Here is a 27824-nt window from a genome sequence, read left to right on the forward strand (position 1 = left end):
GTGTGACTTTCTTTCACCGTGGCATGGGTGTTGGTTTGAGCCAGATGGAATGGTTTGAGGATTTCAGAAACTGCTGATCGCCTGGGGGTTTCTCACACACACACACACACAACAGTCTCTAGAGTTTATACAGAATGGTGCGAAAAACAAAAAATATTGAGTGAGCGAGTGACCGAGCAACAGTTCTGTAGCCAGATTGGTTCGAGCTGCCAGGAAGGATATAGTAACTCCTCATATAATCACTCTTTACAACCGTGGTGAGCAGAAAAACATCTCAGCATGCAACAGCAGAAGACCACATTGGGTTCCAGTCCTGCTGCCAAGAACAGGGATCTTAGAATCAAGAACAAGTTCCTATTAAAATGGCCGGTGAGTGCGTGTACGTGTATAAAAAGAGACTTGACTTGATTTTTGTTCTCTAATAAAATGAAATACATCAGAGACTTCATCATCATCATCATCAGGAAGACATCCTAGAGAATGTTTACAAACTGAAAGAATTTAACAGGACTGAATTTCTTTAGTTTGGGCAAAATAACTTTATAAAAACACTTCTGTTTAAAACAATTATACATCATGTTATAAAAATATGCTGTAAAGTGTAATTATTATTATTATTATTACAACTACTGGCGGCACGGTGGTGTAGTGGTTAGCGCTGTTGCCTCACAGCAAGAAGGTCCGGGTTCGAGCCCCGTAGCCGGCGAGGGCCTTTCTGTGCGGAGTTTGCATGTTCTCCCCGTGTCCGCGTGGGTTTCCTCCGGGTGCTCCGGTTTCCCCCACAGTCCAAAGACATGCAGGTTAGGTTAACTGGTGACTCTAAATTGACCGTAGGTGTGAATGTGAGTGTGAATGGTTGTCTGTGTCTATGTGTCAGCCCTGTGATGACCTGGCGACTTGTCCAGGGTGTACCCCGCCTTTCGCCCGTAGTCAGCTGGGATAGACTCCAGCTTGCCTGTAGTACAGGATAAAGCGGCTACAGATAATGAGATGAGAGATTACTACTACTACTACTACTACAACAATGTGTATAATACGTTATAAATGCATGACGACATGTAACGGATGGATGGACGGATGGATGGATGGATGGATGGATGGCCTTCACGGAAAAAAAGTGTTCTACTTTTTCTCATGAGGTTCGGCTACATGGTCTAAACTTCAGAGATTCTGATCCTTGTGGTGATCTTTGGTCCCCATCAAGAGTCAAAAATGTGCACGCACACACAAGCATGCGAACATTGAGCTTGGGTATGAAAGGCTGCCAGGGTGACGCTAAGTGAAAGGCTCATTTTGTGTTTGTGATTATCTGAGCCCATGGGCGATATGCCCACTAATGTGAACTAATGCAATAGATTACACAGCCAAGGCCCTGGGGAGACGACAGCAAGCAGATGTGCGGTGGTTAAAAGAGAAAAAAAACAGAGGAGGAGAAAAGAAAGAAAAAAAAAAGATCGAGTGGCTCTTGGGAGTGTTTAATGTGCCGAAGACTGTCCCTTGTAATTTGCTGTCGTCAGGATGTGCCAGTGTGAAATGCCCTGCCACAAGCATCACATCAGTGCGGTTCGGAGCGCGTCAGCCATTCTTCAAAAACACCATTCATTAATGAAGCGATTACAAACACTGCAAAGTTTTTCACCCAAGTTACAGTTTTCTCCTGAGATTTATTCTTCTCTAAATCATACAGCTTTGCAATAGGAGCCTTCTGTCTAAACATTTCCAGCAGTCAGTCAGAGCACACAGCACTTTCACTTGTTGGAGAAGCACGACACCTAGTGGACACTACAGCACAGTGCACATACCATTCCATCAACACATGCAGAACATTCAGGGGGTTCTCCAGGACCAGCGTCACGAACCTGAGTGCTGCAAAACTCTAAAGTAAGATACACTTACTGGATATACTTTTATACATTAGAATTATCCATGCATTTCATTTTGGGTTAAGTTTGAGACACGATACACCACAAAACTACATGTCTGGATTCGCAGGATGTTCCTGCACAGTGATTAAAGACCCAAACATCTTGGTTTGACTGATACAGTGGTGCTTGAAAGTTTGTGAACCCTTTAGGATTTTCTATATTTCTGCATAAATATGACCTAAAACATCATTAGACTTTCACACAAGTCCTAAAAGTAGATAAAGAGAACCCAGTTAAACAAATGAGACAAAAATATTATACTTGGTCATTTATTTATTGAGGAAAATGATCCAATAGTACATATCTGTGAGTTGCAAAAGTATGTGAACCTCTAGGATTAGCAGTTAATTTGAAGGTGAAATTAGAGTCAGGTGTTTTCAATCAATGGGATGACAATCAGGTGTTCGTGGGCGCCCTGTTTTATTTAAAGAACAGGGATCTATCAAAGTCTGATCTTCACAGCACATGTTTGTGGAAGCGTATCATGGCACGAACAAAGGAGATTTCTGAGGACCTCAGAAAAAAGCATTGTTGATGCTCATCAGGCTGGAAAAGGTTACAAAACCATCTCTAAAGAGTTTGGACTCCACCAATCCACAGTCAGACAGATTGTGTACAAATGGAGGAAATTCAAGACCATTGTTACCCTCCCCAGGAGTGGTCGAACAACAAAGATCACTCCAAGAGCAAGGCGTGTAATAGTCGGCGAGGTCACAAAGGACCCCAGGGTAACTTCTAAACAGCTGAAGGCCTCTCTCACATTGGCTAATGTTAATGTTCATGAGTCCACCATCAGGAGAACACCGAACAACAATGGTGTGCATGGCAGGGTTGCAAGGAGAAAGCCACTACTCTCCAAAATGAACATTGCTGCTCGTCTGCAGTTTGTTAAAGATCACGTGGACAAGCCAGAAGGCTACTGGAAAAATGTTTTGTGGACAGATGAGACCAAAATAGAACTTTTTAGTTTAAATGAGAAGCGTTATGTTTGGAGAAAGGAAAACACTGCATTCCAGCATAAGACCCTTATCCCATCTGTGAAACATGGTGGTGGTAGTATCATGGTTTGAGCCTGTTTTGCTGCATCTGGGCCAGGACGGCTTGCCATCATTGATGGAACAATGACTTCTGAATTATACCAGCGAATTCTAAAGGAAAATGTCAGGACGACATCTGTCCATGAACTGAATCTCAAGAGGAGGTGGATCACGCAGCAAGACAATGACCCCAAGCACACAAGTCGTTCTACCAAAGAATGGTTAAAGAAGAATAATGTTCTGGAATGGCCAAGTCAAAGTCCTGACCTTAATCCCATCAAAATGTTGTGGAAGGACCTGAAGCAAGCAGTTCATGTGAGGAAACCCACCAACATCCCAGAGTTGAAGCTGTTCTGTACAGAGAAATGGGCTAAAATTCCCCCAAGTCAGTGTGCAGGACTGATCAACAGTTACCACAAACGTTCAGTTGCAGTTATTGCTGCACAAGGGGGTCACACCAGATACTGAACGCAAAGGATCACATACTTTTGCCACTCACAGATATGTAATATTGGATCATTTTCCTCAGTAAATAAATGACCAAGTATAATATTTTTGTCTCATTTGTTTAACTGGGTTCTCTTTATCTACTTTTAGGACTGGTGTGAAAATCTGATGTTTTAGGTCATATTTATGCAGAAATATAGAAAATTCTAAAGGGTTCACAAACTTTCAAGCACCACTGTGTGTATATATATATATATATATATATATATATATATATATATATATATATATATTACACACACACAAGTAGTCTGCGGTTTTACTGAGCATCTTGCAGAACCAGTCAGTCACAGTTTTTCTGGACACTGACTGTCACACTCGCATCTTAACTTTGCACGAAAACCCAGTAGCCTTCATTATGTTTTCTTTTTTAATCTGAAAAAATGCCATCTTGTGTAATATGCTGCTCAGATACAAACGTTTATCCCCTCTAACATTTAACTTTGTGCTGGAAAACAAACGTTTAGAACTCAAATGTTTTTGTACCGACTCGATAACAGAAGTCATAAAATAGAAATCTGTAACAAAGTTTGCATGAAAAGAAATAGGGTAAGAGCCTAAGACTTTTGCACAGTACTGTATATTAAAAGGAAAGTAGGCATTAAAAGGCACTTCACATCTCCGGTAAGTACACCACGCATTCATGAAAATCCACACAGCCCTAAAATAAAAGATTATTCTGGGTTCAAGTGTAATAGAAAATGACATGCTTCAAACTCGATCGTTAAAGAACTTCAAAAAGAGCAAATAATTGAATAGTAATCGAAAGTGCGTTGAATCTGAAGTGTATCCCTGGAATACACTTATGGTGCACCAAGCACACACACATTTTGGAAAATTGAAGGAAATCAGAGAGACGGGGGGAACCCCACAGCAACCTGAGCGTCATTACTGCTTCACCGCGCAACCCAAACCGATCTAAATTTACAAACACTTTACACTACTAACCATCAAGGGTAATTTGTGCGACGTAGAAATCAAAGAGCAACTCAGAAGACATGTCCGCTAACACCACTTTATTCTGCATGTGAACAGTCAGAAAATACACTCAAGTCTCATGAGGTGTCGAAAAGTGAGAGGCCAAACAGAACGTACTGGAGAACAGAGCTGAACACTTTGCTGCAGTGCTCATTATTAGGTTTGTATGTTTTCCTGTATAACTGAAGTCTGGAGGAATTCTGAGGTGTTTATTGCATTTGCACAGCGCTGCTCTACTCAGCTCAGCGCACGGTGTTGAACCGGGGGAGGCCAAAACTGCTCCAACTAAGCTTACCAAAAAAAAAATAAAAAAATCGTGAAAGTGCAGAAGAATAAAAATAACAATTAGTAGAATCATCAAAACACACGGCGCATATCAATGACGTATCCACCTTTGCTAAGCAGAAACCAAATATTAAACACTGAGAGAATCCAATACTGAGATACAACAGAAGTTAAACACTCAAATATTATTCTGAGCCAGTATGGTAAACATCGACAGCAGTGTGCGGGTGGGGAATAAAATAATAAAGCACAAAGAGAAAGGTGAGGTGAACCGCCGAAACAAAAAAACATTTCAAGTTTATCTGAAGCAGCTCACACAAGCCCCTAAATATCAGCAAATAAATTAACATTCTGGTGCCACGAAACAATACAATAGTAGGGTAGGTGGAGTTTCTGAACAGCAGACCATAACACAAATTGGTCAGTAAATAAGCCACTATCACAGGCTTGGAGAATGCCATAAAATTGCATCCGCTATTGTTTCCCACACAACTGACTAGAAAACAGATAGACCAGGACATTCGCTAGAAAAATAAATATATATATCCTTAAATCACAAAAACAAAGGATATAAATCGAAAAAAAAGTGTGAGAATTTAACATCAGATCAACAATGGAAGCCGCGTACAGAGTTCAATCACAGTTCTATCATCCACCAGACCGGAGGTCGTCATGTCTGCGCGTCACAGTGAGAGGTTCCAAGCCAAGTCCCCATACGAAGAAAAAGTACACAGTACGTCACCATTATTTTGCGTGCCTCAGTTTTGAGACAAAAAAAAAAAAATCCACAGCAGCTCCGATTTGCACAAAATTGGGTACAACTGAAACACTTTAACTGCAAGATCAAAAACTGCCAGAAGCTGCATGGCGTAAAGTCGACCCTTTTTCAGCGCAGCCTAAATAGAAGAAATGTCTTAACATTTGCAAAAATACAAAAAAAAAAAAGTTTATCCATCTGAACTGAACATGGGTCAAGTTTATTTGGTCTATCGTACCTTTGTGTAACAGCATTTAGATCAAGTAGAAGAGGCACTTATTCGATGTGATATTGTTCTGCCCTAAAAAGCATTTGATTTTGAAATGTGTCAAACTTTTACAGTAAACTGGAGTGCATGATGATGCGGTGTGTTTTGCGTTAAGTGCAATACCACATCTGTACGCCATTGATATACTGGAACGTTATGACATGTAAAACGCAACACTGTTCAAGGCCAAGTTCTGAGCTCAGTCAGCCAAGGTCGAGATAACAAACGAAACCCCCACACAGCCTTAATAATCACATCCTGGTTGCATGGCTGTCTCGAGAAGTAGTGTCAGGAGTAAACTTGTCTTCCAGTCACAGTTCCCATGGCTGGGTTCGTCCAAACCTAAGAAAAAGAAAACCGGGGGCATTAGTGCAGATTAGAACACGTAGTGAAATATAGATGGAATGTAATTACACCATGGGTCTGTTTGCTGCTCCAAATTTTAATGGTTGTGGCCTAAAAACTTGATTCCCCTAAAAATACCTCAGAGCTAGAAATTCCAGCACCATCAGTTAGCCTCCACTACATTAGTTAGATACCTTTATTTAAATAAAACAGGGTAGTCCAATCAGTGGCTATACGCCTCTGCTATCAAAAGGAGCCCTGCTATACGTATACAACACATACAATAAACAAGAGTGCTCAGAGAACACAATATCCCCCACTGGCAACTATGCCATAACTCTGGTAAAATACGACTGACTTGAACGAAATTGCAATATGCACATTATCGACATGTAACAAAGAATCCTGTCAAGTTTTGTGAAATTCCTCCAAAAACTGGGAGAGAGGAGTTGATTTCAGAAGGTGAACACCCTGTCCGTCCGTCTGTCCCGGGAATCGCCATGACAATCCCCCTTCGGGCCTTTCGGCCAGCAGGGGATAAAAACTTTTTGCCAAATTACATGAAACTCCTCCAAAAATTGTGAGGGAAGTTGATTTCAGAAAGCAAGCACATCTTGATGAAATTGCCAAAGTTTGTTAATAATCAAGGGCATCACTCTGGTAAAATTTGTTTAAATTAAACAAAATTTCAATATGTGTATAACTGTCATATAACAAAGCCTTCTGCCAAGTTTGGTGAAATTCCTCCACAAAAATTGTGAGAGGAGTTGATGTCCGAAGGCCAGCACACATTCATGAAATTGTCAAAGTACAAGGATGTTAATCAAGGGCCGCACCGCAACACTGGTAAAACGTGACCGAATTGAACAAAATAACAATATGCATACGACCGACATATCACAATGCCTTTTGCCAAGTTTCGTGAAATTCCTCCAAAAATCGTGAGAGGAGTTGATTTCAGAAGGAAAAACACACTCGCATGAAATTGTCAAAGTATAACTTTGTTAGTCAAGTGCTGTAACTCTGGTAAAATGCCACCGAATTGAACGAAATTACAATATGCGTATTACATACATATAACAAAGAATCCTGCCAAGTTTTGTGAAATTCCTCCAAAAATTAAGAGAGGAGTTGATTTTAGAAGGCGAGTACCCTTCCCGGGATGGACAGACGGAAATCGCCACGACATAATCCCCCTTTGGGCCTTTCGGCTAGTGGGGGATACAACCCCGATTCCAAAAAAGTTGGGACAAAGTACAAATTGTAAATAAAAACGAAATGCAATAATTTACAAATCTCAAAAACTGATATTGTATTTCACAATAGAACACAGACAACATATCAAATGTCGAAAGTGAGACATTTCGAAATTTCATGCCAAATATTGGCTCATTTGAAATTTCATGACAGCAGCACATCTCAAAAAAGTTGGGACAGGGGCAATAAGAGGCTGGAAAAGTTAAAAGGTACAAAAAAGGAACAGCTGGAGGACCAAATTGCAACTCATTAGGTCAATTGGCAATAGGTCATTAACATGACTGGGTATAAAAAGAGCATCTTGGAGTGGCAGCGGCTCTCAGAAGTAAAGATGGGAAGAGGATCACCAATCCCCCTAATTCTGCGCCGACAAATAGTGGAGCAATATCAGAAAGGAGTTCGACAGTGTAAAATTGCAAAGAGTTTGAACATATCATCATCATCTACAGTGCATAATATCATCAAAAGATTCAGAGAATCTGGAAGAATCTCTGTGCATAAGGGTCAAGGCCGGAAAACCATACTGGGTGCCCGTGATCTTCGGGCCCTTAGACGGCACTGCATCACATACAGGCACGCTTCTGTATTGGAAAATCACAAAATGGGCTCAGGAATATTTCCAGAGAACATTATCTGTGAACACAATTCATCGTGCCATCCGCCGTTGCCAGCTAAAACTCTATAGTTCAAAGAAGAAGCCATATCTAAACATGATCCAGAAGCGCAGACGTGTTCTCTGGGCCAAGGCTCATTTAAAATGGACTGTGGCAAAGTGGAAAACTGTTCTGTGGTCAGACGAATCAAAATTTGAAGTTCTTTATGGAAATCAGGGACACCGTGTCATTCGGACTAAAGAGGAGAAGGACGACCCAAGTTGTTATCAGCGCTCAGTTCAGAAGCCTGCATCTCTGATGGTACGGGGTTGCATTAGTGCGTGTGGCATGGGCAGCTTACACATCTGGAAAGACACCATCAATGCTGAAAGGTATATCCAGGTTCTAGAGCAACATATGCTCCCATCCAGACGGCATCTCTTTCAGGGAAGACCTTGCATTTTCCAACATGACAATGCCAAACCACATACTGCATCAATTACAGTATCATGGCTGCGTAGAAGAAGGGTCCGGGTACTGAACTGGCCAGCCTGCAGTCCAGATCTTTCACCCATAAAAAACATTTGGCGCATCATAAAACGGAAGATACGACAAAAAAGACCTAAGACAGTTGAGCAACTAGAATCTTACATTAGACAAGAATGGGTTAACATTCCTATCCCTAAACTTGAGCAACTTGTCTCCTCAGTCCCCAGAAGTTTACAGACTGTTGTAAAGAGAAAAGGGGATGTCTCACAGTGGTAAACATGGCCTTGTCCCAACTTTTTTGAGATGTGTTGTTGTCATGAAATTTAAAATCACCTAATTTTTCTCTTTAAATGATACATTTTCTCAGTTTAAACATTTGATATATGTCATCTATGTTCTATTCTGAATAAAATATGGAATTTTGAAACTTCCACATCATTGCATTCTGTTTTTATTTACAATTTGTACTTTGTCCCAACTTTTTTGGAATCGGGGTTGTAAAACAAACTAAAAAAAGAAACTAGTTATGAGCAATATCAAATTACAGTACCTACTATATGTACATATTCAATATATTCAAATTAGTTAAAAATACAAAAAAAAAACCCCACACAAAACAGTGTATCAAATACAAAATATGAATTATAAAACTAAAGTCTATTAAAAACAATACATCCATCATAATAAAAGGATTTCTTGGCCAGCTCGGTTCTTACCCTGAGTAAATGTAACATATCTGAGAGATGCATGACTATTTTTAACACTGCTTTTTAATTAAGTTCATATTTTTGTTTGCACCTGCGTGAGATATATTCTTACAAATTTAATTGTTTCTATTTTCCAAAAGAGAAACAAAACAGTAGCCCAATTTAATCTACCCTGACCAGGCGGTTACTAAGGATGAATAAATGAATGAATCAATCAATCAATCAATCATTTCATGAATGTGGTCTTTCTTGGTTCTGCAAGCTTCATATCACACCTTTCAACCAGATGCCCTGTATGGACAAGCTTTTTTAAAAAAAAAAAAAAAAACACACCTCCCACTAATATTTAACTTTGTTTAGGATGCACCATGTTGGAGATCACATAGCAGCGGTGACAGAGCGCAACAGTTTCATGACTCAGGCAAAACTCTTTCATTTCTAAGTGACGTGAAGCACTGATGTTCTGTACAACGATGAAAAAAAGACGTGGGAAAATGGATACTAGTAATAGAGTTGGGCTCTTAGTAACTTTGGGACTGGAGGGTGAGGAAAAAGTTGCAACTTTAGGAGAGAGAGAGACAGAAGGGGTGTTCACACGGCACATATTTGCATCGATGCTGCACCAATGTATTTTGTTGCGATATATCTTACGCCGGTGTAAATTTTGTGCAGCGTTCACACGTCACAAACCTGCTTACTAGAGAGAAGCGTGTTAGCACCGGTGCAGCCCCACTTGCGTTCACACGGCAGTTTTTGCGACTGTGCTATACGATAGTAATAATGCGGAAATGAAATATGCGCATGCGTGAAAATGTACTTCCTTTTCCCGGTTGTCATGGCATCACCAAGCGCCGGGAAAACAACGTGGATGAAGACACCAGTGTTGCCAGATACTGCTGACGTTTTCCAGCCCAAAATATGTTCAAATCTGCCAAAATGCACTTAAAACCGCCCAATCTGGCAACACTGGAAGACACGCAGTTCTGTTGTTGTTGATATTCGCCATTTTGGAAGCGCAAAATACCAGGATGCAAATTATGCAATGCCCATATGTAATCAACTCTCCTCACGCGTAGTGAGTCTACCCCTGTAGCATTCAGACGTCCCATTTTATAAATCGGTGCTGCCCCGCAAACTAGCATTTACTCCGGAGTAAATTTCTTAAACCACCTCTCGAACAGGGTTAGATTTGCACCGGTTTAAGCAGCTTTCAGGGGCTACACCGGTATAACTTTGTACCGTGTGAACGCTCTACCCGGGCAGCCCCGGTGCTACACCGGAGTAAAAGTTGCCGTGTGAACACCCCTAGAGAGAAGTTCATTCAGTTTTGGTTCATGAGACACTGCCTTCATTAAAAAAAATAAATAAATAAACCTCTCGTCATTTTAGACATCCTGCCCCTATAAGAAAATACGACCACTGATTAGTCAGAACACTTCAAACATTCCTCAGACACCCTAAGCTGACCTTAAATGAGCATTGTGTTACGCTCAGGAAATTAAATCAAGTTCAACTCGACCCAGCACTCTGCTCCTACGTCACTAGCGTAACGCTAGCAGTGTCACTGGTTTTGCTGCTGAACTGCAACAAACAATAGAAAATATGCCGATTCTGCCAGTATTACTGCTGCTCAGTGTGATCTCCGCCGAAACTTTTGTTCCATATCACCTACTGGTATTCAGCTACATGCCAAATATGAGAACTTTACCATGTTAAGAAGTGGTGTCAGGAGGGTTGGGATGGCTTCTCCGCTGAAGAATGTTACCAGGGTAATGTGAGAAGGGCAGAGCCCTGCTCCCTAAAGACACAGACAATCATTAATGACACACAGCCACCAATTTAATACCGCAAGCACAAAGCTTGGTTCTGTTCAAAACGATGCTAAGAATCAACATTATAGAGGACTGCTCGTGATAGGAAACGAGTCCCATCACATTGTCAGAACAAACTCTGAAATATTAAAAAGGGACAAATATGGAAAGTTTTCCTACACTTAAGGCCAGGCACAAATTTGTACTCCTCGTTACTTATATTATGCTGAAAATCAGAATTTGCTTGGAACACTTAAAGTGCCATTCCACCATTGGATGTATTCTTTGGCATAAAATATAATATATTTTGACAACATATATAAATGGTATCACTAGATAGAGAAATCTTTTAGCTTCAAAATGATACATCAAACATAATTTGACAACGACAAGTATATTAATTTTGCGACCAAAGTCACCTACCCTTTTAATTTCCGCGCGTGATGTCATCGGCAGGTTCCCCTTCTTGTGTACCACGTGACGTGGCACATATCAGCAATGGCGGATAGAACGCGATAAAAATCTCATCTCATTATCTCTAGCCGCTTTATCCTTCTACAGGGTCGCAGGCAAGCTGGAGCCTATCCCAGCTGACTACGGGCAAAAGGCGGGGTACACTCTGGACAAGTCGCCAGGTCATCACAGGGCTGACACATAGACACAGACAACCATTCACACTCACATTCACACCTACGGTCAATTTAGAGTCACCAGTTAACCTAACCTGCATGTCTTTGGACTGTGGGGGAAACCGGAGGAAACCCACGCAGACACGGGGAGAACATGCAAACTCCGCACAGAAAGGCCCTCGCCGGCCCCGGGGCTCGAACCCAGGACCTTCTTGCTGTGAGGCGACAGCGCTAACCACTACACCACCGTGCCGCCCCGCGATAAAAATAATACCAATAAATCTAGCTAACTGAAAGATTAACTCAATTTTTTGCAATTTTTTTGGCCCCCATATACGAGGAGAAATGACTCTCTCACTTTGGGGGTTTCCTGGTCTAAAAATAGACCGACACGTAGTACACAAGAAGGGGAACCTGCCGATGACCTCACGTTTCACTACCGCGCGGAAATTAAAAGGGTAGGTGACTTTGGTCGCAAAATTAATATACTTGTCAAAAAAATTATGTTTGATATCATTTTGAAGCTAAAAGATTTCTCTGTCTAGTCATGTCATAAAATATATTGTATTTTATGCCAAAGAATACATCCAATGGTGGAATGGCACTTTAAGCTACAACACCATTTTCTGTGTTCGTATGAAATCTGAAACTACTACCATAAGCTTGTTTTGCAACACAACACAGACGTCAGCAGAAATAAAAACAAAAACGTATTCCACATTCTTCACAAGTAAGTACTAGTCCAAGTCACTGCACAGCGTTACGGTTGCTTCACGCATTCACTTACCAGCAGCAGACGAATTTCCAGTCACAGCATGACTGGAGCCTGGGATAGCAGGTTGGTAGAGCGATGCCAGCTCACTGGGCGCGTACGTGCGCAGCAGATTCATTACATTCCAGTCAGCGTCCATGCTACTCCTCGATCCTGAGGGTGCCACACGGACAGGAGCCAAGGGCAGGAAATTTTTCACGTTCCTGTGACTGTCCGAGGGGAGCTCCGCGATTCTCCCTGCACCCTGCAGAGGCTCAGAAGGTCGTGACCTCTTGCTGGAGGGTTCCCCCAAGTCCGTTTGCGCCAGGTTCCTGAATCGATCGGACAGACATAGCCGGTTTGCTTCCGAGGGCCAGTGGATGCCGTTTTTAACTGGAGTGGGCTTCTGCGAGACTACAGGAGAGTTAAATTTCCTGTTCGTTTCAGCCACAGAGTCTGGAAACCTGGTTTGGACGCTTATGACCGATTCGGCAGCCTTGAACCTCTGGGTTGCTTTCTGCTGCTCTCTCCAGGTCTCTTTTGCAGGGGACATCTTTGAAATTTCTGGTTTCTTTGGACCAATTCCTGGAGGAGTCCTGTCGTCATTAAAAAAAAAGGCACAATTCAAACGTGTACAAGGTCAAAAGTTTTACACGGACTTATAAGAAAAACAGCAATTTTACGTGACAAGAGTTTTGATGCGTCCATGGAAAGGATGTTTACTTGAAACCCCTTATGATGAAGTCTAAAGTCGGGTTTATACTCGACACGTGATGCTGGCGAGGTTTGGGCTGATGATACGAGCAGCACTGTTCGCCTACTTGCCTGCGAACTTTATGTACATCCCGGTTATTAAAACTGTCTCCACTACATGGGACACATCACAGCCAAAATATCTCCAACCAAGTCAAACTATAAAACGTTTAGCGACTTCATGCACAGCAGAATTACACACACTGAAGTCGGTTTTAGAAGAAAAAAAAAAAAAAAAAAAACTTCCACCATCATCATGACTGTTCTCATGATCCGAGTCGCGAACTGAAAACTATAACTTTACGTTCAAAAGCCTGAAAGCTACATGAGCGGTTCAAATTCGAACGCTAACCACAACAGGATTAGTTTAATGTTAATCCTCAATGGCGAATCCACATGTATGGGATTTGATACACAACGCTAGTTTTGTGTCAAGGTCACATGATGCTGTCCTGCCCCCACTATTCACAACAGGTGCTTTTGGACCGGAGGAACTTTTTCCATAGTCCTGTAAACCGTTGCAGGAAGTTCCCCCTTTTTGTGTATCCGCAGTGGGTAGCACGGTGGTGTAGTGGTTAGCACCGTCACCTCACAACAAGAAGGTTCTGGGTTCGAGTTCAGCGGTCGATGGGGGCCTTTCTGTGTCAAGTTTGCGTGTTCTCCCCGTGTCTGCGTGGGTTTCCTCCAGGTGCTCTGGTTTCCCCCACAGTCCAAAGACATGCAGATTAAAGTGCCATTCCACCATTGGATGTATTTTTTTGGCATAAAATACAATACATTTTATGACAACATAACTAGACAGAGAAATCTTTTAGCTTCAAAATGATATATCAAACAATTTTTTGACAACGACAAGTATATTAAGTTTGCGACCAAAGTCACCTACCCTTTTAATTTCCGCGCGGTAGTGAAACGTGATGTCATCGGCAGGTTCCCCTTCTTGTGTACCACGTCACGTGTGACGTGGCACAGATTATCAGCAATGGTGGATAGAACGCGATTGTCAGCTTCGGAAAAGAAGCGAAGGAAAATAGCAAGTGATGCCCAAAGGAGACGGTCGATGGTGAATATCGGCACAGCAATCGACAAGTGGAAATCGCGTTCTATCCGCCACTGCTGATAATCTGTGCCACGTCACACGTGACGTGGTACACAAGAAGGGGAACCTGCCGATGACATCACGTTTCACTACCGCGCGGAAATTAAAAGGGTAGGTGACTTTGGTCGCAAAATTAATACATTTGTCGTTGTCAAAAAATTATGTTTGATATATCATTTTGAAGCTAAAAGATTTCTCTGTCTAGTCATGTTGTCATAAAATATATTGTATTTTATGCCAAAGAATACATCCAATGGTGGAATGGCACTTTAAGTAACTGGCGCAAGCTGTAATGGTTTTCCAACCATTTTTATTTATATATATATATATATATATATATATATATATATATATATATATATATATATATATATATATATATATATCAAAGCTAATAAAATTAACTGAGGACAATCATAATTCTTAAACTACCATTTTAAGGGACTTTTTTTAGCTCCTACTTCAGTGTCGGTTCTCTCCCAGGACAAGAGGAACCATGAGTGATGCAAGTGTACTGTGATTGGCTAATGCAACACGGGCAATCGCCATTTTTAAAAATGCTTGTAAAATTTTAGCCGTGTAAAAGAAACAGCTCTTAACTTAAATGTTTAAAAATGAAACCAAACAGACCGACAGTGAAGTCCAGGCTTTGAGTATATATGCGGTGGAGGAAATACAGAGCGATTTTGATGCGTCTTGGCCAAATAAAAACCCTTGCTAGCATTTCCTGCTAATGTCACGCTTACACCACTTCAGCTTTCCTACTGGTTATGCAAATCTAAACAGAAAAAAAAAAAAAAAAGCCCTTGAAGGTACTTATGTAGTTCTTGGTGGAGATCCCAGTGTGTCATTCCTCTCAATACTTCCCTAGAACTGTCTGGTTCGAAACAACGTATTGGTATTGCACCATGCAGACACTGAGCCAACTTCTATGGAATTATGCTTTCTACATAAGGTAATAGGGTATGAAGCAATGGTATTGCACACCCTACATAGTGCGCAAACTACAAGTGTGCCTCTGCTTTTTGGTTCCAATTCCTCCTCATATCATCTTGGTTATTCAGTATTATTTCACCGAGCAGTCGCCATTTCTTTCAGCCGAACAACAATGACGCTCTCGTATCCAACTTTTAAGCCCTTCACAACATGTTTAATTTTTTTTTATTGGCATCACAGTAAATCATGCAAGTCTATAAGCACTCATGAGAAGGTGATTCATCAGATCCGATACCTGTACGTGTCCTGAAGAGATCTGGAAGATTTTCCAGGTTGGGGCATTGGGGATTTGGTCCGGCGAGGATGTTTCCGGTTGATGTAGACCAAAGGAGCTACGTCTTTTCCTTCAAGTGCTGGGGGACACCCAGTGTAGCGCTTGAGCTTTAGTGGGGGTCTGTAGGAATTCTTTTTTGCATCGGACTTCTCCTTGTGTAGAAGCTTCCTGTGCATGAGCAGGACTTCAGGATAGAGGGTTTCATAAGGACAGGAAGTGCAGGTGTTAGTCAGTAACATATTCCTAGGTACAGAGGTAGCGGATAAAGACAGAGATGCTTTGAAGGAGAGGTTTAACGGTGCCTCGGAGGCTTCTTTCGCCTCTGCCTTCAGGTTGATTGGGAAAGGGCCGTTTACGTGCAGATTATTAGGAGGAGTGTAAGGAGTCGTAGCGGCCATGTCGCCGCACTCCTCTTTGACGTGGGTGACGGAGCTAGTGATGGCAACGCCTGCCTGGCTGGGTACTGCTTCATGTTTCACACTTGCACACACGACGCTGGGTGGTTTTGAGGCGGGCTTGTCATCCATGTTGTTCGGAGACTCTTGACCCTTGGCACTGTTAGCAGCAGGTGCAGTCACTGGAATGTTGGGGATCTCAGTATAAGGCTTGTCTTTGTGACGTCGGTCCAGGTGATACCTTAGAGAGGTCTTCTGAGCTGCAGCATAGTCACAGTATTCACATTTGTAAGGTTTTTCACCTGGAGAGGCAGTGAGGAGCAATTAGCGCTTACAACAAAACATTAATCAAGCTGTAGTCATTGAGCAATAGCAAAATAATAAGTCATGTTCTGATGATGTAACGATCTGATGATGCAGGCGCATCAGTGAAAGCTTAGGCATGCAACGTGATTTCCTTGCTGGACTGAGCAACAGAGTCGAGGCATGGACTCAGACTCAGCGTGGCTTTTATAAAGCACTATTAAATATTGGTATTCAATGTTCACAAATGCATTTTAACTTAAATGACAAGTAAAATCATGTGACACACCCAGTGCCAAAAGATATGGGACGTGTCACCATCTCATAAAAAATAAATAAATAAATAAATAAATAAATAGTGTGAAAAGTTGTTTTATTGGAAATCTACAATTACTATCTTTAAAGTAAAGGGTCGTTTGTTAAATTTGGTGCAGCCAATCCAGCGAAATGAGTGAAAATATGTTTAAGGCATCGTCAGCTTACCACAAAATCAAGTTTGGAGAAAATCAGCTGTAAACTTTGTGACGTCTAAATTGAAATTAACGTATAACACACATTTACTTGGCCGACAAACTCATTTGCTTTACAGTACAGGATTTTGCTGACTGATACATTACAGATTAAGGAATGTATTATATATATTAAAAAAAAAAAAAAACACCATGTCAAATCGTTTTTCCTCAGAATGAACTTTTGCGACACTGGACTCATTTTGTGGTGACACGCCCCATATGTTTTGTCAACAGTAAGCATGTAACGATATACCATGATGCAAATTTATGACCATTCAAAGTGATGAAATAAATGAATCATGATTATCATCCGGCTGCGTAATCTTAGTTTTCCTTTTTGCTGTTTAGACAGCGGATGGCACAATAACATACAATATCAGGAACACACGCGACTTCACCGTAGGCAGAAGTAACACAGCTCTAATGTCACAAAAACAGATGTAAAATGTGAAAGAGCTGTTGTGTGACTGACTGTACAAATAGATTTTAAAAGTGCATGGAATGCCTTATTGTAATGCTTTAAAACAAATATCATTAGTAATGATCAAAATGAATTAATAAAACAGGGGCAAAAATAATGTGTTATTATCAAGCACAAAACTAATCGATAAATCACAGCTTCCAGATCCCAGGAAAAAGCAGCCTTGCCTCAGGGCTAATCTTGCACGATGTCACGCATGGAACCCCAGTTATCTGGGTCATTTCTGTTCATCTGACTTCGTGCTTGTTTACTCGCTGAAATTGGATATTGTTGTTGGAATCTTACAAAAATAACGACGGGAAAGCGCCGAGTTGTGTTTGGATGTTCAAATTCATATACAACAGGACATTCAGTTCACGAATTTCCAAGAAATGACACTAATCTAGAGCGACAGTGGGTGAGGTCTGTGCAAACAAAGCAGGCAGATTTCATGTCACCGACTAATAATAAATCTGATTCATCAAGTGTTCATCACCACCAGAACGGCCACATGGAAATTATTGGAGCAAAAAAGAAACCTATTTATTCAATAAAGGACATTTGATCTGACATTCGAACAGTTCGTCGATTCCCCTATTATTGCTCACTTCATATTTTCTTTCAGTAATTACACTGAATAAGTGTACGTTTTAAAGATTATATATTTCTGCATTTATTGAGTAGAGATGAAAGTGGAGCAAAGGAAAAAACACAAATGTGTGTGTGTGGGGGGGGGGGGGGGGGGGGGGGCAACGTCCCCCGAAAATATTTTAACAACAACATAACACGCAAAACCCTGCATTCTAGTGCACTTTAGTACTTATTTTCACTAAAACAAGTTATAACTTTTAAGCCTTTTTCTGTCATGTACATTAAATGATTAACATGTCAAAAACATCAAATTTAATTCCCCTAGTTAATGAGTAATTTTCAGGAGTGCATTTAGAAAACGCGGTGATTTTCCTGGCTACACAGTTCATTACTTTGAAAAAAAAAAATCAGACAGTTGAAGGTAAACTCAGCAAAATCCCCAAACAGTACTGTTAAAAAAGTAAAGGTCTGTTAGAGTTTCTAAAGCTTTCAGGTTTCAATGTTGGGGACATTCAGCCTCGTTTATGAGAGTTGTGCGTTTGCAGAAGCTAAAGTGAACTAAAAATTTCAAATTCATATTTATGTGAGTTGAAGCCAATTGTTTGCATTAGTTCGTATTGTCTATAAATTTAAACACCAATGAATACCAAATTTCTCATATAAATCAGGGGCGTAGGGTGTGTGTGTGTGTGTGTGTCACACACTGACTGGCAGCCCGAGTGCATTATGTAACAAAAAATAATTACCATTGCTAGTTTTAGGCAGCTTAGAAACCGTCTCTTCCATTATTGCTGTTTCTTCCACGTTTTCTTGATGTTGCGTTCTAGAAACGGCACTAAAACGTAGCTTCGAAACCACAATATAGAATAAATTGCTTACCTCTCTTCACGTCGAAAGAAGTTTTGCTTGTTTTGACACGGCGAATTATTAACACAAGAGAAAATACTCGTAATTCGCAACTAAAAAGACTGCAGCTACACTGGCTGCTTGAACATGCTTTCTAGTGCGATTGTGTTGCGCTTGCGCAGAACGATGTCAGTCCTGCACGCCTTAGCACGTGCACCTGAAGGCGCTCCGGCACGCGCGCCGTTAACAAAGAACACCTGTCTTTAATCAGTGAACTATGTTTGGGCTATTTAAGGACCGCGCCCAGGCAAGGACGACGCGAAGTATTATGTCGCATCTAGGAACGCGAAAAATCCGAAAAATTAATTTCTCCATTCGGAAAACCGGAGATTTTCAAGAGTTTTGTCAAATATCCGGATTTCCGGGGTCATTAGCAGAAAAAAATCCGGCGGAAAATCTAAAACCCCGGAATTCCGGGAAATCCCGGAACACTTTCATCACTAATTGAGGTACATGTAAAATATTTTCCCTATATTTTGCAGTGGCCAGCTTGGAATAAAAATCCACAAACCAATCTGTGTTTCCGATTCTCTCTGGCTGGTGATGCGCTATCGGCGCTGAGCAGGACTGTCGTGAACTGGCATCCGTTTCTCATCTTGAGGGCTCGAAAAGATAACCATTTACTCCGGAATATCCTTGATCATCATCTTCCCCTTCACCCGACATACAAGAATCCCAATCACTATCAGAATTCTCTCCAAAACGTGATTCCATATTGAGACTGGTCTAACCACTGCTGCGCACAGGAACGAAACTGATACCTGGATTGTTACACGTGACATCACGCAACGCTTTGGGATCTTCCGGTTCAGTCTGGGCAGATTCCGTGAAAACAGTCTAATCTTATTGATTTTCCGTTAAATTTATTGCCTTTTGGATCTGCTATGGTTCGAAAACACATGGTCAAATCAACATGATTGTTGCTTTGTACAAGGAAAGAAAGTGTGGTTGAGGAGCATGACAGTCACTTTAACAAGAAGTCAGAGCTCTCTTTATACAGACTGCTCAAAGATAAAGAAAAGAGACGAGAAAAGGAAATTGAGGCAGAACGTTCACAAGAATTTAAGAAAAGGCCTGTGTTATGAACTTTTTCCATTTTTAATAAAAGGAATATTTTCATTAATAGGCTTTTATATTTTACTCCAATCTTTACAAATGTGGGTAAATTATTGCTGGTTATTCAGAAAATGAAACAAAAGTTCTTTTTAGTTTAAGAAAAAGAATGTTTAAGTTGATAAAGAATAGGAAAATAAATGTTGCATTCTCCTTGGTAATAAGTTTTTCATTTAATTATCGTGGGAAAACCGAATCATGAAGCCAGTAATCGTGAATCGAATCATGACTTGAGTGAATCATTACATGCCGAGTCAATAGGTAGTACCATTAAGATACACCAAGGCATCCGATTCAAAATGATAAGCAGCGTGCTTTCCACTGAAACCGTTTACAAGCTAATTTGTTTGAAAAAGTTCATTAAAACAAGCATCACAAAGCTTATCATTACATATCCGTTTAAAGAAAATCCTACTTTCGTTCTTTTAATACCTGTATGCGTCCTGAGATGAATATTGAGGTAATAATTGGAGCGGAATGTCTTGCCACAGTAACAACACTTCCTCGGTGCAAGAATTTTCAGTTTCATTTTGTGTGAGCCTTCTTCAATTTTATCTGCAAAAACAAGGGGGGAGGGAAGAGAGAGAAAGTGGTAAATTCAGACATACTTCTTCCAACAGATGAAATGGCAGTCCTGAAAGAAAAAAACAGCATCTTTCTAGGAGTTAATCATTTTTAAAAACACCCAGAGGAGGGCGCTGTTGAGGATCAATTTGGCCCCAGCCTTCGTGTCATGGCTGGGCAGGTATGCAAGAGCTGTTCTTCAAACAAAACAAAAGTTAACGTACAAGCCTCACCATACTAATGAATTTTCAGTCCTAGAACAGTAAATGTAATTATAATAATCCTTATAGGTCAAGCTGAATCACTGGTAGAGTGTGTAGACTTTCATTTTAATGTAATTTTATACTCCATGTGTACCTACTGTGTTTAATAAACTTGTTCTGTCAGCTGTACTGAGGAATCTGGAGACTATTTCAAGTATTTACATGGAATGCGTTAGAATGATTATTTTAAATTAAGAGTTTTTATTCAGAAGAGACATTCCTTACATAACTACTGCAAATCAAACAAGCTACACTGGGCCTACTTATTATATCTAAATCGCCATCTATGTTTGACACACACACACAAAAATGGAAACAAAGCCACACCCAAGCTACTGTGCCTGAGCTGCTGCATTCATAAGTCAAATACAGTGGAAAATCAGGATGTTATGAGCTATAATGCAAACTGTGATGCCAAACCGTACTCTATAACCAAGTGTACTTTTTATGTATTAAAAATACATCTAACCTGACAGATCACCATTAAATATATATAAGACCTATAACGTGGCTTGAAAAAAAAAAAAACATTTCAGAAATCTCACCTGACTGAAAAGCTTCAGCAGGTACACCTTCTTCATAGCCGTCTTCAAAGCCATCTTCTGCGCGATCCAGTGACGGACTCCCGGCAGAGCTGACGCTCGGAGTCCTCCCGTCTACGGGTGTCGTGGGGCTCTCAGCTCCTCCCCTTTCCCGTTTGTGAACTCTGGAGTGCAGGACGAGCTGGTGGTAGGTTCTGAACGTTTTGCCGCACTCCTCGCAGTCTGTGGGCTTGTCTTTGCGCAGACTCAGACTTTTCTGCTCTGCCAAATCAGCACCACTGAGTTTGGCCTTCAGCTCAGTCCTCAGGCCCCGTCTCACCAGTTTATCACCACCGCTGGAGTCCCAGATCGACCCGAGCTCCTCTTTGTCTGAACCGGACTCCTCGTTGTCAGAATTGGAGTCGGCATTGAGCTCTTTGCTCAGGTTCGGCCCTGCTGCGATCTTGCCTTTGGTAGCCAACTGCCAGGCCTGGTAGGTGTTGAATGGGTCCAGCGGTGAGATCCAGCGTCCGGGTTGGCATTTTTGCTCAGTGTTCTCAGATGTTCTCTGTAAATTAACGTACTGAAGAAAGCACTCCTGGGAGACGGGCACCTCTGGATTCAGCTGGCTTTTATCACACACGCTCTCCTCAGCTTCCGGCTCTCGATTGTGCACTTTGCTGTGCTCTGCTAGCACTTCCTTGTTGAGGAAGAAAAACCCACAGACCATACACATTTTGTAAGAGGTCATCACAGGTGATGCGGGTCGATCTTGGACGACGCCGTTGACAGAAATGGGTACTTCAGTGTCCTGGCCCTTGCTGGATTTGGATTTGCCATGGGTCCTCATGTGATTCTTGAGGAACCAGGGCTCCTTGAAGCGCCTGCCACACAGGCTACACGAGTAAATGAAGGAGTCCTTATGCTTCCGCATGTGAGCCTCGAGGACAGTGATATTTTCAGTGGCTTGGCCACATACATCACAGCTGAGCTCCTCGTTCGGCTCATTTTGGCATGTTTTGGAGTGAATCCTCTCGCTGGGCGTTAAGAACTCGGCCTCGACACGGAGCACGGCAGGGGCATGGAACGTAGTGGGGTGCTGGGAGAGGAGGTGCGGCCCAAGATCATCCTCATGCTCAAACGTCTCCTCACAGAACATGCAGGCCAGAGGTGAGCCGCCCGGCACCACTGACTGCATGTCGACCTTCTCCGCCAGGCTCACATGGGCTGTTAGAATGGAGCTGGAGCCAGAGCTGGGCATCGTGGCACTGCTGTGGTTGAGGAGGTCATGGCCTAGCCCATCAGGACTCTCTACATGTGGAATCAATGTGTCCGTAGGCATGGCAACGCCAATCCTTACTCAACACCTTCAGAAAATATGCACTGAGACTACAGGCTCTGTGAGGCGCTCTCATGTAACAATTCTTTAAAGACACAAATGTGGAATTCCTTTTTACAAAGACGAGATTAACAATCAATCAATCAATCAATCAGACTTCACACAAGCCTCCAAAAAAGTGGGTCCTCAAAGTGCTTCATCATGATGAACCACGCAGAATAGTTAGAGCTTGCCACCAGAAGGTGTTCACATGCAAAATCTCTTCAGATATCTTGTGATTCACGCAAAGGAATTATGTCCTGGCATGCAGAACCTGAAATGAAAGGAGGAGTAAAGAGAATGTCAGGCGTGGCCTTTCCTGAACAACATGATCCCCAACTTTATCAACAAAAACAGTCAGGGTATATCCTCCATACGTCAGGTGCAACAACATTAACCAAATCCATCAGAAAATTCCCAAAATGCTTTCAAGGTTCGAGTTGTTTTTATTTGCTATAAATAAGCAAAATAATGTTGATTGGAATCAGAGCAGCTTTACTCATCTCTCTCACACACACAGCAAGAAAAATGCTTGCAGCCTGCATAATCTCTACCAATGAACTTTAACTTATTTAAAATCATGTCCCTGTTTACCTAAAACAATCCAAGCAGAAAGAATATTCAGTACACAGAATTTCGTATGTCCACTTTCACATCTGCAAATCAGACACAACTTGTTTTCTCTCTGAAAAGGAAAAGCGTTGCGTATGCTCGCGACACAAACTGCTCCACGTATTGATCCTAAACAGAGAACCTCTCTATAAAGATCCTAAAAGCTGGCAGATCTCCTTTCTGCACTAAAACGTAACCCTAGTCAAAACACAAGGGAAAAAAAAAAATCCACCCTGAGTGACTTAAATATCAATCATTACACAACAATTAGTTACAGTTAACGAATGTGACTGAACAAGTTGTGCTTTAAGAGTGCTGAGGTTTTGCGTTTAGCGCTGGTACTTTTCACCGTCACCCTTTATCGACCAACAGGGAACAGATTCTCAGACTGATTCTGTTCAGGATTCTTTGAACCTTGGCACCAGGTCATGATCCAGCACACATTGTCACTAGTTTTGAGCAGAAACTTTGTAATCAAGGAAGCGTTATGAGGAGGCAGTGGCACAATTATTAATGGAAGTAAACAGTAGGAGCAAGATAGCGGGGCTCATTGATTACCTCCAAGCTTTTGCCCTGTTATTACAGATTTTTTTTTTTCCCTGAAGATGCATCCTTTGCCGTTGTGTTCTCCATTGCTGCGCTACACTTCCTGTCCAAACGAATGACACACCCACTGATGTCATCACGGTTCATGCTGGAAAAATCAGACAGATTTTGGTTCCAGCTGGGAACCAACTTTTCCAGTTCGGAACCAATTTTTTTTTTGGTCGAAATGACCTGAATTGCTTGGTTCAAAATTTGGTGCGTGAACAAGAATTGAACCCATTCCCTGTTGGTGGAAAAAGGGGTAACAGGGTATCACTCACTCAATTTATCTGCATTTACTGCATACAAGTCTAATTCTACCAATAATTCATTACACTGAATCTGTTACTACACTTACTACAGACTGTTAATCAGTCTTCGTGTCACATTGCAAGATACAACACTAATAAACAAATGACTAAACCCTTGGCCATATCGTGTCTGAAACATCAGATTTTATGAGAGAATTAACCTTTTCTTTCATTCATCAACAAGTTGTTCTATTATCTGTCTACTACAGTACCCATGAGGTCATTCAATTCTTCTCTAACAGTGGTGCAGTTGGATTAAGCCATCGCTTCATCTCTACCCAAATACCACAATGCAACAGTGCTTTAGTCGATCAGCTCTCGCCTCTTCATCTGTACACTCAAACCAAGAGGATTCCAAAGCTTCAAACTTGCATGATGACGCCATTAACATCGGTACTCATCATCTCGTATATCTCCATCTAGAGCCGAGCCTCTCCCGTAACCCAGGAAATTTGTTTCCGAAAAATCCAAAGCAGAAGCCATGGAGACGTCATTAAATATGACGTCGCTTGAAAACGGCAACAACAACGCTGTAACCGTGCCAGCAAGGTCCTTCTACAATATCAAATCAGCACAAATCCGTTAACTCCTCACAGAAACAACAAATTAGCAACAGAATCACTAAACCCATCACAAATATTTCAGATTTAGAGTGGACTCTCTTCCTTTTAGATTTAAGATTTCTCAAAGAAAGTGTAGAACAATCCTCTTTAGTCTTTCAGCTCTTGTAAAAGATTTTAAAAACTAATAATAAACTTCCAATGATCAGCAAAATTCAGCATTATACAATAAATAAATAAATAAAAATTATACAACCCTCTCCATCTCTGGACACCCCTACTGTTTCATAGGATTTTCTAATATTTTTTTCCATTTTCTACACTACTGAAGACATCAAACTATGAAACAACATATGGAACATAGATGGAATTATGTGGTAAACAAAACACGTTCGATATTTTAGATTCTTCAGCGTGTCCACTGTTTACCTTGACAGCTGCATTGGGTTGTCACCTGGAACGCTTTTCAATTAATAAATGTGTCTGGTCAAAAGTTAATCAATGGACGAGCTTCTTGCTTTCGAGATCAAACAGTAAATAGTGAATAAAAAAATACAAAAAAAAAAAAAAAAACGCCCTATTCCACTCACAACTGTAGTAATCCAGATTACTGCATGTCAAGAACAGCTGAACTAAGTAAAGAGAAATGACATCCGTCATTACTTTAAGACATGAAGAAGTGACTTTTACTTAATAAAAATAAAGAAAATAGGTTAAATTAGAAGGCATTTCCAAACTTCCGGTACTGTATATAACCCTCATATAGTTTTCCACAATAGTAAAATTATATAACTATGGTGTTCTGTGGGGGGAAAAAAGAAAATAGTTATCTGTTGAAGTCGTTCAGGAAGATTTCCTCTCCTTCACTGTTCCTATTGCGCTCTTCGCAGATAGGTTTGTGAGAACATTCCTACAGCCTAGATAGTATACATCAAGCAAAGCTAATTAATTCAACTCTCTACTAGCATTCTTCTTTCATTCTATCCTGTTATAGCTCACTGAAAGCACCAGAACAGAAAAGGACACCGTGCAGGAATCACTTGCTGAACATAAGCTCCAGAAAGGTGTCGGTCAAAAAAGACCATGTGCTTGAGAAGTCTGTGGTGAAATAACTGTTATAATCAGTGCTCATGAGACAAAAACACACATAGAAAACAAATGAGCAAAAGGAGCAGCTGTTGCTTGTCTTACTCATTCTTTTGTCAAGGCTTTACCATGTGGCAGGGCAAAGAAAGAAGAAAAAAGGGCCATCGTTGGAATAACAAAAGCACCCAAGTTCGTCCATACTTACACGCAGACTTTCAGAAATGGTGAAAAGATCAGAGTTATCATGCGTTATTTATCTAATCACTTGGTTAATAAACAGGAGCACTGTTCTTCTATCAGGGCATTGTGTTGTTCTGGGGAACGAGGTGCACAGAAATGATAAACTATACATGTAAAACTTCCAGAAACTCGCCCGTTTTAAACTTTATTATTGTAATTCTATAAAATAAACCAAAATTCCCAAAATTAACTTAAACCTTCGCAGTTCTTTACCTTTTAAAACCCTTATTCGTGTTAGCTATCTATTCGAACTGGATGTTACTTTTTCCGACCGTCATAAAAAAAAGAAAAAAAAAAGGTTCGGTGTCGTAAAACTGACGTAAATCCATACACTTCATTACCTAGTACACTCCATCCTGCTTCAGAACGTACTCACATGTTCACACGTATATAAAATCAGACATAAATATGTCGCGACTGACCGAATGCATTGCAGGCAATCTTGGTGTAGTTTCTGAAAATCTCTCTCTCTCATTATATATATATATATATATATATATATATATATATATATATATATATATATATATATATATAATAAATAAATAAAAAGCACTCTTAATAAAATAGAACAGAAAAGGAAAGTGCAGATCAGTCAAGCTCTATAATGTTAAATGTTAAAGGCTGAACCGAGTCATGCCTCTGGTGGAAGCAGTGGGGCCATAATTTCCTGACACGTGATCATCTCAAACCTGATCAGCAACTCAAGTGTGTTAATGCAGAAGAACACAAAGCTCCAAATGAACTTTATACATCTATGGATTCTTATCTATGAATCAATTAGTCACGTGACATCTTTATCATCATTACTATGACATTATTATATATTACAGACTACTGGAGCGGATTCAGATTAGCTGAATAACTGGAAAAAATATATATATTGTTACACACACACACACACACACACACATTATAGCCTATTATTTTTTTTTAAATCAAGTTTATAATCTAGTTATTCTAGTTTAAAGATGTGCTTCTTTGCATGGTTATGTAATTTGTGTTGCATAAAACACATCCTTTATTGGATCATTTGTTTTTGTAGTCGTTTTGAAAAGGTTATTCGAGTTAAAAGAGGATAAAGAAAAAAAAGAGTTAAGAGCAGAAGAATAATAAGAATAAGAGGAGTGGAAACTAGCAAACGTTTCAAAACTAGTCACGTTTCAATTCATCATTCCTTGCTGGTTTTAGAGCAGCATCAACTGTCTACTCTGCAGTTCCTGCCTTAACTTTCTTTCTAAACAAGATAAGTTTCCTCTCTTCACCACTTCCTACCTTCTCCAGCATTACCGACCAACTGACCCGACTTGCTCAGCGACTCAGTGGAAACATGGTCACATTACTACCGAGTTCAGTGATAACAAAAATGGCTAACGTTAGCCACAAGTCCAACTTTACAGCTACCGAGAAAAATAGGGAACTCACTCACCCACTCACCTCCCAGTATTTCCACTCGTCAGGTATTCTCAACCTATTACAGCAAGTTATTACAGAATATACAGGCAACATAACATAACACTAATGTCGGACCTGTAGACGGAGAACTTTTCCAGATAAATAACTTGTATTTGTCGGTAGCTGTGTTAGCCAATTGTTCGCTGGCCAAAAAAAAAAAAAAAGGCTCGCTTTCAATGTTTGCAAATCTCGCTCACTGTGCAGCTGTTGCACTCAGAGGCGCGCTCCCGAGTCGAGTCGCTCCATGGAACGTCACAGCGGCGGCGCGCTCACATACAAGGCACCTAAAGTCACGTGTTCCACCAACTATTCTTTATCAAGAGGAGTTATGCAGACATGCTGAGCTCGGTCAAATCATCGCATCTATCTGATATGTTATAATTCATATATTCATAATATTAGTTTAAATATATTGGCACCCAGGAGATCACCTCGAACAGCCACTCAGACTAATGGAGTCTGTCTAAAGAAGAAGAGGAAGCTGCTGTTGGCAGAGTTTCACGTTGTT

The 27824-nt window shown here is 40.8% G+C and overlaps 1 protein-coding gene across 5 annotated transcripts; it reads right to left on the reverse strand.

The window, feature by feature from the left end:
- Positions 1–4468: 4468 nt before the first annotated feature.
- Positions 4469–27547, reverse strand: znf217 (zinc finger protein 217). 5 transcript variants are annotated; one of them, XM_060937394.1, is made up of 7 exons: positions 27392–27547; positions 21114–22741; positions 20174–20296; positions 15423–16158; positions 12376–12935; positions 10857–10946; positions 4469–6099 (listed from the first exon to the last, which is right to left on the reverse strand). In XM_060937394.1, exons 2-6 carry the CDS (start codon positions 22429–22431, stop codon positions 10861–10863), a joined length of 2823 nt encoding a protein of 940 aa, XP_060793377.1. In that variant the 5' UTR covers positions 22432–22741; positions 27392–27547; the 3' UTR covers positions 4469–6099; positions 10857–10860. The 5 variants fall into 5 exon arrangements, with proteins under 5 accessions (XP_060793377.1, XP_060793376.1, XP_060793375.1 ...); XM_060937393.1 differs by having other exon boundaries at positions 27299–27547; XM_060937392.1 differs by having other exon boundaries at positions 27291–27547.
- Positions 27548–27824: the final 277 nt, after the last annotated feature.

The sequence above is a fragment of the Neoarius graeffei genome, chromosome 13 (genome assembly GCF_027579695.1).
Source record: "Neoarius graeffei isolate fNeoGra1 chromosome 13, fNeoGra1.pri, whole genome shotgun sequence".
NCBI classification, from domain to species: domain Eukaryota; kingdom Metazoa; phylum Chordata; class Actinopteri; order Siluriformes; family Ariidae; genus Neoarius; species Neoarius graeffei.

Excerpts from the sequence above, each read along its gene's own strand:
- znf217 (XM_060937394.1), bottom strand. The coding sequence starts at position 22,431 with ATGCCTACGGACACATTGATTCCACATGTAGAGAGTCCTGATGGGCTA. Across the intron at positions 16,159-20,173 it reads TCATCTCAGGACGCATACAG|GTGAAAAACCTTACAAATGT; the intron begins GTATTAAAAGAA and ends CTGCCTCTCCAG. Across the intron at positions 10,947-12,375 it reads TGGAAATTCGTCTGCTGCTG|GGAGCAGGGCTCTGCCCTTC; the intron begins GTAAGTGAATGC and ends CTGTGTCTTTAG.